Raw genomic sequence first — 14,777 nt, forward strand, 5'->3', positions numbered from 1 at the left:
TCATATGATATAGTTTAATAGCTATGATACTGTTTTTGAAATCAAATCTTTGCATAGCTATGACAGGAAACATTGGCATCTAACAATGCCTTGGAAAAAAGGCAGTTAATCTAAAAATAAAATAAAATAAATAAAGTCATTTACATAAAAGTTATGGAATAAGCATGTGTCACAACTCCAGAAACATTGGGGTCTCATATTTTAAATATGTATATGTGTGAATATATTCAAATGTAACTCCCTTTGTAATCATTAACAATATCATAATTAAGCAGGGTGGTGTGGACTTAATCGCTGATGGTATAAATTATCTTTTATTTTGACCCGATATTTCTTAATTATTATAAAGCATGAACAGCCTTGCCTCAGAATTTCACGCCATTCCTGAAAGCGCTTGCAAAAATTTAAGAACCGATATATTCCAGAATATTGGCATTCGATTACAACAAAAATCTCAGTTGTTAAAGCTCAGAAAATAGTGTTTCACAGCCATAGCAATGTGGTTTCGAAAAAACAAATGGACAAGAATTTTATATGAAGTTTTATTTTCAGTTGGTAACATTGCAAACAGTACAGAGAAGTCATTTTCTTAGCAAACTACAGTGTTCACTACAGAAAAACACACTGCGGTAAATACAGCTGGACTGTCGAATGACCTGCGAGAAAAACTAATCCAGTTTACGTGAAGTTCCACAAACGTTCTGCAAGTTTAAAAAGACAAACTAACTCAAGCTAGCTATAAAAAACAAATGCAATTATTAAAAGGAGAAAAAGAAAACCGCTGCTTGACAATGTTATCCAAACACAATTAGAGGGTGATCGCTTTAATTAGAACCCGCAAACGGACATAGCGAATGGGTGTATTTATCAACGGTCTACACTAAATATACAGTATAACATCGTTCCACATTAGCCATGAGAGAAGAAACAGCTCTAAAACCCGGGGAACATGTACCAGTAAATACAGCAGATTCTGAAGATGCAGAATTAAAAAAAAACAAGGAGGAATGAAGGAGTTCAGACAGGAAACGTTCCGACTGATCTCCGTCTGAACTCTGTTAATCAACACACTCGAAAACTGCTTCAGTCGCTCATGTCCATGTCTTCGTCTCGCTGGTCTTCACTGTGTCCGTCTGACTCTCCGCGGCCCGCGTCGTCTGCGCTGTCCGCTCGAAGCTCTTTAGCTTGCGGCGACGAGGCGGCGTCTGAGTTCCTCTCGCGCTCTTCCTCGTGCTCGCTGTCGTAGCCCTGCTCCTCCTCGTCGTAGTCCCTGGTCACCTGCGGAACAGAAACAACTCAGAAGCCGGACTGGAATGTTGACCTTTGACACCGTTTTTTCAAATTGTCCTTTGAGGTCAGAATGCATAAAGCGCTGATGTTCACTGGTTAGTGAACGCTAGACAGTGGTACCTTCACATCTCCCTTCTCGCTGTCGGACTTCCTGTCTCGGTCCTTGTCTTTGTCTTTGCTCTTCTTGCTGGAGGAACGTTCTCTTTTGTCCCGATTTCTGTCCCAGTCGTCCTTCCTGTCTCGGTCACGGTCTCTCTCGCGGTCTTTGTCCTTCTTTTTCTCTTTCTTGTGTCTGAGAGAGAGAGAGAGAGAGAGAGAGAGAGAGAGTTTTCAGGTTAAAGCAGGTCTGAGGAAGGAGGCGTGATTGTGTAGGAGTGTGTGTGTGTGTTACCTGCGAGGAGACGGCGAGCGGGACAGTTTCCTCTTGGGAGATCGTGACTTCTTCGGCGACCGAGACGCGCTGCGACTTCTTCTGTGCCGTTTGCTGGAGGAAGAGACATTGGCTGGATCAACATAAGCTCTGATCAGATCTAAACCACGGTAATGTAAACACACGTTTACAAAAAACAATGCAAGAATGATAAACTTGTCAAAAAAAATTGAATTCCATAAAAATGCAAAAAAAAAAAAAAAAAAAAAAAAAAAGGGAAAGAAATAAACTGAAATCATAGACTTTTTGGAACATAAAACACTTCATAGGGCAAAAAAAAAAAAGAATTAGGAGTGTGTTCTGAACGATTAAAACGAAATAATAATAAAAGCTGAATTAGTGAGGGAGAAGCGATCTGATTTGATGGGTCTGGACACCGACCGGCTGGTGCTGCGGGAGCGTCTGGCGCTGCTGTAGCTCTTGGGTGGAGTTTTTGAACGTTTCCTGTTCTTCTCTTCCTTCCTCCGATCTCTACACCAGAAACAAACACAAAGATGGAATAAAGCACTGCCCCTCCACAACTAGGCCAGAGAAACCCGGAGCATATATCAGACGCTTGAGACGGGATCTGACCTGGACCTGGAGCGTCTGCTGCGATCTCTGGAATGAGATCTCCTCCTCTTAGGGCTCTTGGACCTCCTCCTGCTCCTGGAGCGAGATCTCCGTCTAGAATGACTCTTGGAACGCCTGCGATCACAGGAAACTCACATCAGACTAGGGTTCATTTCGTTAACGAAAACTATGATGAACAATGTTTGTTGAGGAGTTTTTTGACTATATTGAGACTTGAGTCTGCACAAACCTGTGTCTGGAGCGAGACCCGGACCTCCTGCGTCTGGATCTGGACCTGGATCTGGAGCGCTTGCGTTTATCATCCTTCTTACCTGAAGCAGCAAACTCGTTAGCACACCGTCCTTCCACTCACACAAGCACATATCTTTGATCTAGCACATCAGTCACTCACTTCCAGGCTCGATGGCTGCGGAGATCAGAGATTGTGCCTCTCTCACTCTCTTCATGGCTTCTTCGATCTCTTTCGAGCCGTCTGCCTTCAGTCCAGGGTTCAGACTCAGCCCCGCGGCGAAGTGATTCAGCCTGAAATCACAGCAGGTTAATGAAGAGAACCTCAGTTAGAGGAAGGCTCTATGGTTTGTGCAATGAGGAAATGAGATCAGCGTGTCTGTGATCGTTCGGTGTAGTTTTACCATCTTTTCACCATTTAATTTTAAATAACCATCGTCAAATGCACACAAACTTAAAGCTCTTCATGCGAAAGCATCAGAAGTTTGGTTTAACTTTAAAAAATAAATAAATAAATAATTAAGGTTTTAATAAACCTTGATGGACTTACTTGGGGTCTATGGACGCCATAAGCTTCATGAGCTGCTCAGCTGACAAAGACTAAGAAGACATCAACGATTAGTAAAGAGTTTAGCAAATCCAGTGTACAAACAGGGCCATAAACGACGGAGCCAAAAGGCGTCAAACCTGAGTGTTTATATTGGGTGCCGCCATGGCCAGAGCTGCCATGGGGTCCAAGTTTGGCCCTCCTAGGCCTCCTAGATGAACGCCACCCATCTGAGGACAGACAAAACATCGGCATCATAACAGCAGTTGTTTCCATTTACCTATTGTCTTGAGCCTTTGGAATATCACATAAAAAAAGATGGATGGAAACACCAAGAAGTGCATAAATTCTAAAAATGTGCATAAAAAAAAAATGTATGCACTCACTTGCATAGGACAAACTATCCAAGAAAAAATGTGCATGAACTGAATAATTAGTTTCTATCCTATTTCAGTACTTTTGATACTAATTCAGCACTTTTGATATTTGAGTACTTTTAGTACCATTTCAGTATTCTGATAGTATTTCAATCATTAGTATCCTATTTCAGTACTTTTGATACTATTTCAGTACATTTGATACTAATTCAGCACTTTTGATAATATTTGAGTACTTTTAGTACCATTTCAGTATTCTGATAGTATTTCAATCATTAGCATCCTATTTCAGTACTTTTGATACTATTTCAGTACATTTGATACTAATTCAGCACTTTTGATAATATTTGAGTACTTTTAGTACCATTTCAGTATTCTGATAGTATTTCAATCATTAGCATCCTATTTCAGCACTTTTGATACCAATTCAGTACATTTGATACTAATTCAGCACTTTTGATAATATTTGAGTACTTTTAGTACCATTTCAGTATTCTGATAGTATTTCAATCATTAGCATCCTATTTCAGCACTTTTGATACCAATTCAGTACATTTGATATTAATTCAGCACTTTTGATAATATTTGAGTACTTTTAGTACCATTTCAGTATTCTGATAGTATTTCAATCATTAGCATCCTATTTCAGCACTTTTGATAATATTTGAGTACTTTAAGTACCATTTCAGTATTCTGATAGTATTTCAATCATTAGCATCCTATTTCAGCACTTTTGATACCAATTCAGTACATTTGATACTAATTCAGCACTTTTGATAATATTTGAGTACTTTTAGTACCATTTCAGTATTCTGATAGTATTTCAATCATTAGCATCCTATTTCAGTACTTTTGATACTATTTCAGTACATTTGATACTAATTCAGCACTTTTGATAATATTTGAGTACTTTTAGTACCATTTCAGTATTCTGATAGTATTTCAATCATTAGCATCCTATTTCAGCACTTTTGATACCAATTCAGTACATTTGATAATATTTGAGTACTTTTAGTACCATTTCAGTATTCTGATAGTATTTCAATCATTAGCATCCTATTTCAGTACTTTTGATACTATTTAAGTACATTTGATACTAATTCAGCACTTTTGATAATATTTGAGTACTTTTAGTACCATTTCAGTATTCTGATAGTATTTCAATCATTTGTATCCTATTTCAGCACTTTTGGTACCATTTTAGTACTTTAGGTAATATATCAGTATTTTAATATTTCAGTACTTTTTAATTACATTTAATTAGAACTTTTGAAACCATTTCAGAACTTTTGATATGATTTTAATACCTTTGATACTACTTTGTGACAATTTTGTTCTCTTAGACTTGTTGGATGGAAACGGTGCTTTATTCGCAAATGTTTTATGCGATATTCCAGTTTTACACGCAAGTTTAATATAAATCTTTGGATGGAAACATAGCTAGAGCAGAGCGACCAATAATCTTGGGTTACACCGATTGACACTCACAGATGGGACGGGGTTGGGTGTCGGGAGGAGTCCGCCTCCTGGCAGCAATCCTGCGACGGCATTGGCTGGAGCCAGCAGTGACAGAGCCTTGGATTCGTCAGGAATCAATCCTGCAGGACGGAAACAGCACAATCAGAGCACGCCACGATTCTCACGCCACACACAGACAGACCCACAAAGTCAAACTTTCTTTTTACATTTGCACTTACATCAGTACTCGCTTTGTCAGAGGAAGCTAACACATGAGGTCCCTTAACAAAAGCATCAAGTGCAAAATACTACAAGAAAAGGAAATGACACTAGACACACTGCCAAGATGTTATCACCTGAACTTGATTTTTTAAGTCATGAACCAAATGTAAGCAAGCACAGCCGGATCTCCACTGGGATGTGCTCTCAAGTTTCATAAGTTGTATAATGAACAAGCGATTCAGGTCGGCTGCTTCGCTATAAAGCACACAGAGACATCAAGATAGACAAAACAGAGTTTATGATTCGGGTGTCAGCATCACATGACAGTTCATCAATCCACTGATGGCATGACTTACCATTACTAATGCAAATAACATTGCTTTACGGGGCTTTTGCTGGCATTTGAGAGCTAAAGCTGCCGTTACCTGGTCTAAAACAAAATCCTATGGAATAAACTTCCAGCAAAAGCCCATTTTAAACTCTAGACTGTGTGTCAGATGCTGAAGAGGAGATAACTAGAGTTAAATGACAATGAGCGTTTGGTGCGTGCATGGAGTCCATTGGGTGAGCGCCTCTGAAATTAATATTTCACTCCAAACGACACAATCATCACTGACACACACACGAGAGAGAGAGAGAGAGAGAGAGAGAGAGAGAGAGAGAGAGAGAATAAAAAGAGAGAGAGAAACAGGACAAGCTGCAGAAGACAAAACTGTTGGGTGGCATTTTCTGCTGGGCCTGGTTTACAGGACTTGCAGAACCAGGGAAAAGAACTGGAAAACACAACAACAAAAAACAGAAACGACCGTTAAAAAGCTTCTCAGGCCTTTTTCAGTCATGTGGAGAGGAACAAAAGAACATTCTAGACCTGATTCTTACTCAAAAGCAGAAAATATTAAAGGGAGGTTGGAGAAATATTATAGGGCCCTATGAAATCCATTTCATTTCCCACCAAATTCACCTTTTTCTGTTTTGATTTTTCTAAATTCTATTTTTTTTAAATAATCATGAACCTTAAACTTTAACCTTAATGTATTAAGTTGAACAAATATTGTGTTTTGAGCCAAATGAAGTCTTATTTTTTCTTACCTTGTTTTATTGTCGCCATATTCTACATGCATAAAAACAAATAAACATTTTTAAAACAGACTTATGGTTTATTTTTATTGTTACATTTTTCTGATTATCAAATGAAAATGAAATCATGGATGAATTATTGTGGGATTATTCCTTAAAAAGTGAGTTTACTAGTGATCGTAGTATAACGTACATTCTAATGAACAATAGTAATATTTCTAGTCTTCACGAGCTTTTATTTTGACGGGTTGCCTTTAATATCCTCAATTTTATGTGAGGCTAGTTTTACTCAAATGAAACCGTAAAATGCTCATGAAGTGACTCTCAAAGCAGTTCTGGAGATGTTCATGTATTTAGAGAGACTCTGAAATCACCGCGAGCGTCGCACGCTTCAATACGTGTATTAAACCATGCGTTGGCATCATTCATACAGAACATGCACGATTCATATTTAAAGTCTTTTTGCTGTTTAATCTTTACAGATACTAGACCTACTTTCGATTCATTCATCCAAACTTTGACAAATTCCGTGTCATTCTGCATACAATAAATTCAATCCTAATGACCGGATTCAAACAATTTCCGCATCGTGGAAGTCATAGGGCCCTAATATCAACAATCGCACAGGAAAGCCCTATCATTTACGCGTGCTAAACACTCATGCATAATGCGCTCTTACCGTACTTTATTAGCATGCAATGCAGAAACATTCTTTCAGCCTAAACATTAGTGCTTTGCAATGAATAAAGCAATCGATCTTTGTCTGTGAGCTCAGATGTAGACACAAGAGAGAGGATAATAGTTTACAGCAGGGAAACACGTGGGCCAGCCGCGTTTATTTGTCTACAGGGTCACTCTCAGACATCTGCCGGCTCTGCAATTGCCTTGTTCACTATAAAAATCACACACACAAATGACAAAGAGAAAAGTTTAACAAAAAAAAAAAAACTAAACTGGAAAGGCAATGAGTTAAACATTAGCTCCTGCCACTGACATATAGACCTGTGGGATTCACCGGCTAATGCCGTCGTCTACACACTGCGAAGGGATCGATCGCACGATGAACGTGAAGATTGCAAAAGAGCGGCACAAACCTTCGGCGAAGGGGACGACGATCAGGGCTCGGTCCACGAACACCGTGTTGGTCAGATGCTGGGACACTCCGACGGACTCCGGCTCGTGGAACTTTACAAAACATACACGTGAAGTCACAGGCAAGGGAGAATCACTGAAAGAAAATATAGATGCTTTTGCGAGATGTACACACAACGTTCAACAACACCTCCTACAGCATTAACACCCAAGACCAGGCTCAGGTTTAGATCTGCCGGCTTTGGAGCAGATCGCCAGCGGCCTACCTTCGCTGCAGATATGACCACGCCGGATGTTTTTCGATGGGTGAAAAACAACAAAAGCACAGAACAGAAGTTAGCTAGTAGAGAAGCCTACAATCTGCCTGAAGAAATCAGGCATGCATTTGTGTTCCTGAGCCTAAAACAGGGTTTCTGCAGGATACATTGGGCGTTCAAAACAAAAAGGGAAAACTTGTGATGCGTTCAGGGATGAAAAACGTTTAATCGCATTCAAAAAAATCTTGTTTAGGGTTCGGACAATAAATAAATGCATCACGATTCGTGGATCAATTCTGTGACTTTCGGAATGCATTGTGACTCTCTCTGGAATCCATTCAGAGTTTAGTTTCTAACAGCAGATGGCGCTCTAAGATAGTTTTTAACCGCACACTCAAAAACTCGTGAAGAAAAGCGTTTGTGCGTTTGGCTGAGTAATGTAAGTGTTTTAAGGCGAGATTAATGTTAACAGCCCACTGTGAATATCCTCGTAATTCGCTTAAACCTTTTCTAACTTTATGAATGATTATTTTATGTTCAAGTGGTGCGTTTAAGGAACTGGAAGCAGAATACATCTGTTTCTAAGCACGTAGCGCCATCTACTGTTCAAAACTAATCTCAGAATCGATTCAAGAGAGAATCACGATGCCTTCAGAAAATCTCAGAATCATTTCTCGATTTGCGTTGCATTGATTGATTTATTGTCCGAATAAAGAAATGTATGTACTTTGACAACACTAGTATGTGTACAGTCACAGGGCCACCTACTGGTCTGGTTTGAATAATACAGTATTTTTAGTAATTTCCAAGAATCTGTGTAAACAAGGATCAATTTTTTTATTTTTAGTACCATAAAACTATTTCAATTTTCTGCGCACAAACACTAGAATGTGAAATTTTACTGCACCGTCTGATCACACTGCAAAAAAAACTGATGGTTTTCCCTCAGTATTTTTTCTTATTTTTAAGTACTAACGTTAATATCTTAAAATCAGATTCTCAGAAAACAAAACTTCGTATGATCATAATTTAAGGATGTTTAGATATTTGTACTGAAAAACAAGATACAAATACTGAGGAAGAGATTTATTTTTTGCATTTATGCCACGACTTTATGCTCAAATCTAAGTCTTTAAATTGTGAAAGAAATGAAGCTTGTTACTCCCCGCAGAAACCCTGCGCGAGCAGAGCCGTGCGTCGGTTCGATGACGCACACACGCAACAAGGCGTGACGCAAGGCTCTTTATACAATAAAACGAAGCTAGTGTAAAAATAAGTGCACCAAACATCAGTTATTAGTGTTTTAACCGTAATAATTCATCCCGAGGAGCTCACACGTAGCTTAGCCAATGATGAATAAACACGTGGTACGTTTCTGTTAGAAACACGAACTGCAGTAAGATATATGCGTGTGTACAGCTCTATCCTTATTAAACACGCTTATTTCGATGTTTTTGTTCTTGGAGGAGCATGTTTTGGAACATTTCTACTCACTCTGGAGGAAAGAGTCTGAGCTCGTCGATGGTTCCGATGAAGCCGAACAGGGTTCGCATCTGCTCCGCGGTGCTGCTCGGCGACACGTTCGTCACCTGGATCACACTGGTGCTGGACGTCATTGTGGCTCCGTTTTATGACGAACGTCGACCGAAAGGCATTTAAATCTGACCGATCGCTCGGTTTTCTCTCGGTTTCTCCTCAGTGAAGGCCTGCTGTCTCACGCTAATGGCGCTCGTGCTGCGGCGGGAAGCGCACGCTCATGAGAACATGGCGGCGCACGGGGACTATTTCAAAATAAAAGCTCGACACGAACGGGACGCTCGCCAGAGCGACAGTTTTCAAAATACAAGTCCTTATACTCCAGTAGACGTGTTCTATAAATGTGCTGTTTCAAATTAAAAGTCTGCAAACGCCGAGAGTAACGCGTTTAAATGTCATGAAATGTGTTAATAAAACACGAATTTTCTTTATGTAACGTATGGTTTATGGTTATAGCAGGAAAGGTGTTTTCTCGAGATTCATTTTAAAATGCAACTCACACTTTACTTCCGTTAATATTAATAACATATTATATTGTTACTATTATTATGATGTCATATACTTTTATCTTATATCAAGCAATGAATATGTTTTGAATTGTTATGGTTCTAGTTTTAGTAACTATGCTGTATATTATATTGTATTATATTACCATTATCAAGCATGCATAACACAATAAATATTTTGGGCTTGTCATCAACCAAAAGCCTTTAAGACTAACTTTATATATATATTGCAACTGTATATGTGTGCAATATTTCACATTGTAAATGCCTTAACAAAATAAATAAAAAATAAAATAAAGTGCATTACAAACCATCAATAGTTTTGCCATTATAATTCAAATTATAAATGGAAAATGGAAAAAAATTGCTTTAAATGTTTTTTGATGTCTTGTTTTGTACAAAGTAGCGCGTGTACATCCGGTGTGTCAGTGCCGCGGGCGGAAGTCGTCACTCCTTGTCAGCAGACAGGAAATGGAGAGTGAAGGGGCCTCATCGATACATTAGCAGCAGTGTTTGTGATCGATTACTCTGTTGATGTTGGACTGGAGCTGATGAACGGAACCCATGGAGCCCCATGAGGAGAAGCCCATCATCTACACGATGGAGAACAAGCCCATAGTGACCTGTGAGTGTGTGTGTTCTAAAAGCACTGCTGCTCGCTCATATATTCACACACAGTCTGTATTTGTTCTGATTGATCACCGATTCATGCTGTCTTCTTCAGCGATACTTCATCTGATTCATGGTGCGAGATATTCCTCAAATCATCAAAGAAATCATCATAGAAATCATCATAGAAATCATGACCTATCAGAGAGTTTGACAATTATTCTGAGTCTGTTAGCGCGAGTTAAACCCCGAACGAATCGTTCGATGAATCGGTTTGAATAAGTCACGCGATAATTAATTAATAGTTTCTTGAAATATCAGGGAATTTTAAAATCATATCGAGTCTATATTTTCCAGATTATCTCTTATTGTATTGTTGCTTGTGTCGAGTAAAACCCTAAACGAATCGCTCATTTGTATCAGTTCACACCTATGAATCGGTTCGAATGATTGGTATAAATATATTCTCGATTAGCTCTTGTAAATGTCAGACAATTTTAAAATCATAGTGGGAAGATATATGAATATATGTGAGATATAAATACAGTAATTATTCAAATACAGTCTTTAGGAGTTTAATCTGATAGTTTTTTCAGCTCACAGTTCATCCGCTCTAGAGTGAGTTCTGCACATTATGAGTGAAAATACTCCAGCAGCACTCTTAAAGGGGAAGTATCTTCTGTAATTTAGTATCAAGATCATATCAGGGTGTGTGTGAGAGAGAGAGAGAGAGAGAGTGTGTGTGAGAGAGAGAGAGCCTGTGTGTGTGAATGTGTGAATTGAGAGCTGCAGTATATCTGTATGTGTTTGTTGTTTCACCATGACATTAAGGATTAAACTTCAGTCTGGTAACGTGTGTGTGTGTGTGTGTGTGTGTGTGTGTGTGTGTGTGTGTGAGAGCAGGTGCGGGCGATCAGAACCTCTTCACGTCTCTGTACGGATCCCTGACCCAGCAGCTGCCCAGAGAACCCATGGAGTGGAGGAGGTGTGTTATGCACGTCATGAGGGGCGGGGCCTGGTTCTGTGCATCAGCTGTTGATTGGATGTTGAGATGTGGGTGTGGCTCGGTGTGAGCTTGAGGGGCGGGGTTTAACAGCACTAAATTCTGTTTAAACATGATTAAAACTCTGCTTATGCAAAGATGAATCATTCACAGTAAGATCTATTAGATGCTTTTAGATAATAGATTGCATAAGAAAGTCTAAATTAGGATGTCGAGAGGTTTTAAATATTGGTACGGAAAGACTAAAATTGTGACATTTTGACAATTAAACTTGAAAATGTTATTAAACATAAAGCATAAATCATGTTTTATTAGTAATTTTATAGTTTAATGTGTTACTGTAGACATTGCCCTACACAAATCATATAGTATTAATTTTATTTGTGCAGGCCTTTAAAAAAAAGTCTTAAATCTGAGTTTAAAAATCCTGCAGAAACCCTGAATAAGGAAGCGCTCTCTGTCACATGATCTTGGGAAACCCAGTCATTAAGCTCTTCCTGTTTAGAAAGGGCCAGATAATGTGAGTGTGTGTGTGTGTGTGTTTACCCTGTGTGTTTCTCGTCTTAGGTCTTACGGACGAGCACCGAAGATGATCTATCTGGAGGCTAATTTTGTCCAGTTTAAGGAGGAACTGCTTCCTAAAGAGGGGAATAAAGCTCTGCTGACGTTCCCCTTCCTGCACATCTACTGGACCGACTGCTGCGTGAGTCTGGCGTTTGACTTCATAGCTGTGTCCTAAATGACATTTAGTTTTAGTAGATTAGTTTGTCGTCCAGCACGAGTCTAATAGTCCCATTCCTAAAGGAAGCAGGAAGTGTCCATCATTCAACAGCTTCATCTGAGTACTGCATAAGTTACACTTTTCATAGAGTAAGTCACACCGGGTTAGAGTTGTATTATTGGAAAGAAAAAAAACAGTCGCATATTAAAATTGCATTGGTGTATAAGACAATCCAGATATAATTTAAATATGGATAAATGAAAGAGTCTGTAAATGTGTTTAATTCCTCTCAGTCTATAACAGGTCAAAGAAAAATGAAAAATAGAGTAGAAATTGCAAGATGTGTGAAACAAATTTAAATAAGTGTCATTTATTATATGCAATGTTTATCATAAATGCCAAGCCACAAATAATTAGTTTAGAGTGAAACTGAAACTGCTGGCGTGTGAGAAATGCACTACACAAATAAACATGTGCTCACGTGTCTCTATTATTCAACACAAATACTAATGTTTTATGTCCTTGGCATCGCTGTTTTTAAAAAAATAAAATAAAACTTTTTTTAGAGCATTTATATTTAAAAAGTATTAATTTAAAAAATAAAACCATGACAAATATAATTTTTTTTTTATAAACAATAAAACAAATACTTAAAAAAATGAATAAAATTATACAAATAAATGTTTTAAATAATATATAATTGAATAAATAAAAATTTCTTGAAATACAATCTTAAGAATATCTTTGGGATATATATTTATAAATAATTAATTTATAATAAAAACAGTTATGTTGGCATTAATTACATTTTACAAAAATAGTTGAAAAATGTTTGTAATACCCAAATGTTTTAGTCTATTTTTGTGTAGAAATGCCTGAGCTTGTTTGCTCATATCTAATTCTTGTTTATCTGTCATGCTGTAAATAGACAACGATAAGTTGAGTGCATTGCATTGTGGGATACAGATTCTGTGCAGTCGGATCTGTTGCACATGATTTTGTATCATTGGTGTTTAATACATTCAGAAGATTCACATTCTACACGCTGCTGTCTTAAAAACAGTAGTTAATATGACATTCAGAGATGTATTGTGTGCATGAGAGTGTGCATGTGGGTGTGAGTGCGTGTGAGACTGAGTGTACCCGGGAGAATATGAGTGTGCATGAGTTTGTGCTTGAGGTTGTGGGTGAGCGTGCTTTTGCATGAGTGAGAGTGCGTGTGCGAAAGTGTGCGTGAGAGTGTGCGTGACTGTGAGACTGTGCCTGAGAATGTGCATGAGTGTGCATATGCGTGAGTGTGAGACTGAGCGTGAGAGTGTGTGTGAGAGTATGGGTGTGAGAGTGCGTGTGCGTGAGAGTATGCGTGAGTGTGCCTATGCGTACCTATGCGTGAGAGTGTGCGTATGCGTGAGAGTAAGAGTTGTTCCGATTCCGATACTAGTATCGGAAATATCACAGATACCACAACAAATTCTAGCATCAGCGAGTACATGAACCAATATAACGATCCGATACCATTTTCTTAAACAAGACCTAGTTATGACCGCTTGCATCGCCTAACTGCTGCACGGTTCTTCTTCGCTGCTCAGAATGCATTGCAAAAACAGGAAGTTGTGCTGTGTTGCCACAAGCAACCCCTGTTTAGAGCAGCGAAGAAGAAATGAAAACGGGTTAGCAGTATGTAATAAAACTGCGACTAGGGATGCCACAAGTACTGGCACTTCACTACCAAGTCGGTGCTGAAAATTAAAAAATGTGATATACCAGTGTCTCTGTAGTACCGGTAGTAAGTTACCGACTCCCGAGTATATTCTGTACCCGCAGCTGCGTTCAGTCGCTTCCGTGTTAGTCTAAGCCCAGGGCTCCAGACTGTAGCCGAATATATACTAGTGTCTGTGAATGTTAAACTGCAAAATACTATTTAAATATTACTCCTGCAAATTAGATTTTTGGCTGCATTTGAAGTTCTTTTTCGCTTAAAGTAAATAAAATTACTGTCAAATTCATGTCAGATAATAAAAATACTGTAATAAATACAGTAGTTCACCATGTATTTGTTCATGTTTTATTAAGGGATAAGTCTGAGGCACACCATAAAATAATTCTAGCAATTCATATAGGACTAGTAGTATATACAGCTGTATATACAAATACACACCCAGGTATCGGATCAGTACTCTGTATTAGCCGATACCCTGAGCCCAGGTATCGGAATTGGTATCGGGAAGAGAAAAATGATATCGGAACATCTCTAGTGAGAGTGTGCGTATGCGTGAGAGTGTGTTTGAGTGTGCGTGAGAGTAAGTGTGTGTGTGAATGTGTGCGTGAGTGCGTTAGTGAGAGAGAGTGTGCGTGAGACTGAGTGTGCCTAAGACTGAGTGCACGTAAGAGTGTGAGTGCGCATTAAACTGAGTGTGCACTTGAGACTGAGTGTGCATGAGCATGTGTGTGGGTTTGCGTGAGAGTGCGTGTGCATAAGTGTGCGTGAGAGTGTGAGTGCGTGAGTATGGGCATGAGACTGTGCGTGAGAGTGTGCGTGAGTGTAAGACTGTGCGTGAGTGTGCGTATCTGGAGAGTGTGAGTGTGTGTGAGAGTGTGAGACTGCGCGTGAGTGAGACTGCTCATGAGTGTGAGACTGCGTGAGAGTGTGCATATGCGGAGAGTGCAAATGCGTGAGAGTGTGCATGAGTGTGTGCGTGAGAGTAGGAGTGTGCTTGAGAGTGCGTTAGTGAGAGTGAATGTGCGTGAGACTGAGTGTGCCTAACACTGAGTGCACGTGAGCGTGTGTGTGGGTTTGCGTGAGAGTGCGTGTGCGTAGGTGTGCATGAGAGTGTGCGTGAGAGTATGGGCG

General features: G+C 39.2%; 2 protein-coding genes across 3 annotated transcripts in view; one reads left to right on the forward strand and one right to left on the reverse strand.

Moving 5' to 3' along the window:
• Positions 1–522: 522 nt before the first annotated feature.
• Positions 523–9,332, reverse strand: srsf11 (serine and arginine rich splicing factor 11). Of its 2 annotated transcripts, XM_059537833.1 has the most exons (12): positions 9,046–9,332; positions 7,297–7,430; positions 4,934–5,043; positions 3,209–3,298; positions 3,072–3,121; positions 2,685–2,815; positions 2,523–2,604; positions 2,294–2,407; positions 2,102–2,191; positions 1,682–1,774; positions 1,411–1,582; positions 523–1,278 (listed from the first exon to the last, which is right to left on the reverse strand). In XM_059537833.1, the coding sequence occupies exons 1-12, from the start codon at positions 9,165–9,167 to the stop codon at positions 1,084–1,086; spliced, it is 1,383 nt and encodes a 460-aa protein (XP_059393816.1). In that variant the 5' UTR covers positions 9,168–9,332; the 3' UTR covers positions 523–1,083. The 2 variants fall into 2 exon arrangements, with proteins under 2 accessions (XP_059393816.1, XP_059393817.1); XM_059537834.1 differs by lacking the exons at positions 7,297–7,430; positions 9,046–9,332 and adding an exon at positions 5,260–5,728.
• Positions 9,333–10,016: 684 nt separating this feature from the next.
• Positions 10,017–14,777, forward strand: part of trappc10 (trafficking protein particle complex subunit 10) — a 31,301-nt gene continuing 26,540 nt past the window's right edge. Inside the window, exons 1-3 of the mRNA XM_059537038.1 lie at positions 10,017–10,218; positions 11,106–11,187; positions 11,773–11,908. Coding sequence (XP_059393021.1) covers positions 10,158–10,218; positions 11,106–11,187; positions 11,773–11,908 — 279 coding nt within the window. The 5' untranslated portion in view covers positions 10,017–10,157. The remainder of the gene's footprint in view (positions 10,219–11,105; positions 11,188–11,772; positions 11,909–14,777) is intronic.

Source organism: Carassius carassius, chromosome 44 (genome assembly GCF_963082965.1).
Source record: "Carassius carassius chromosome 44, fCarCar2.1, whole genome shotgun sequence".
Taxonomy (NCBI): domain Eukaryota; kingdom Metazoa; phylum Chordata; class Actinopteri; order Cypriniformes; family Cyprinidae; genus Carassius; species Carassius carassius.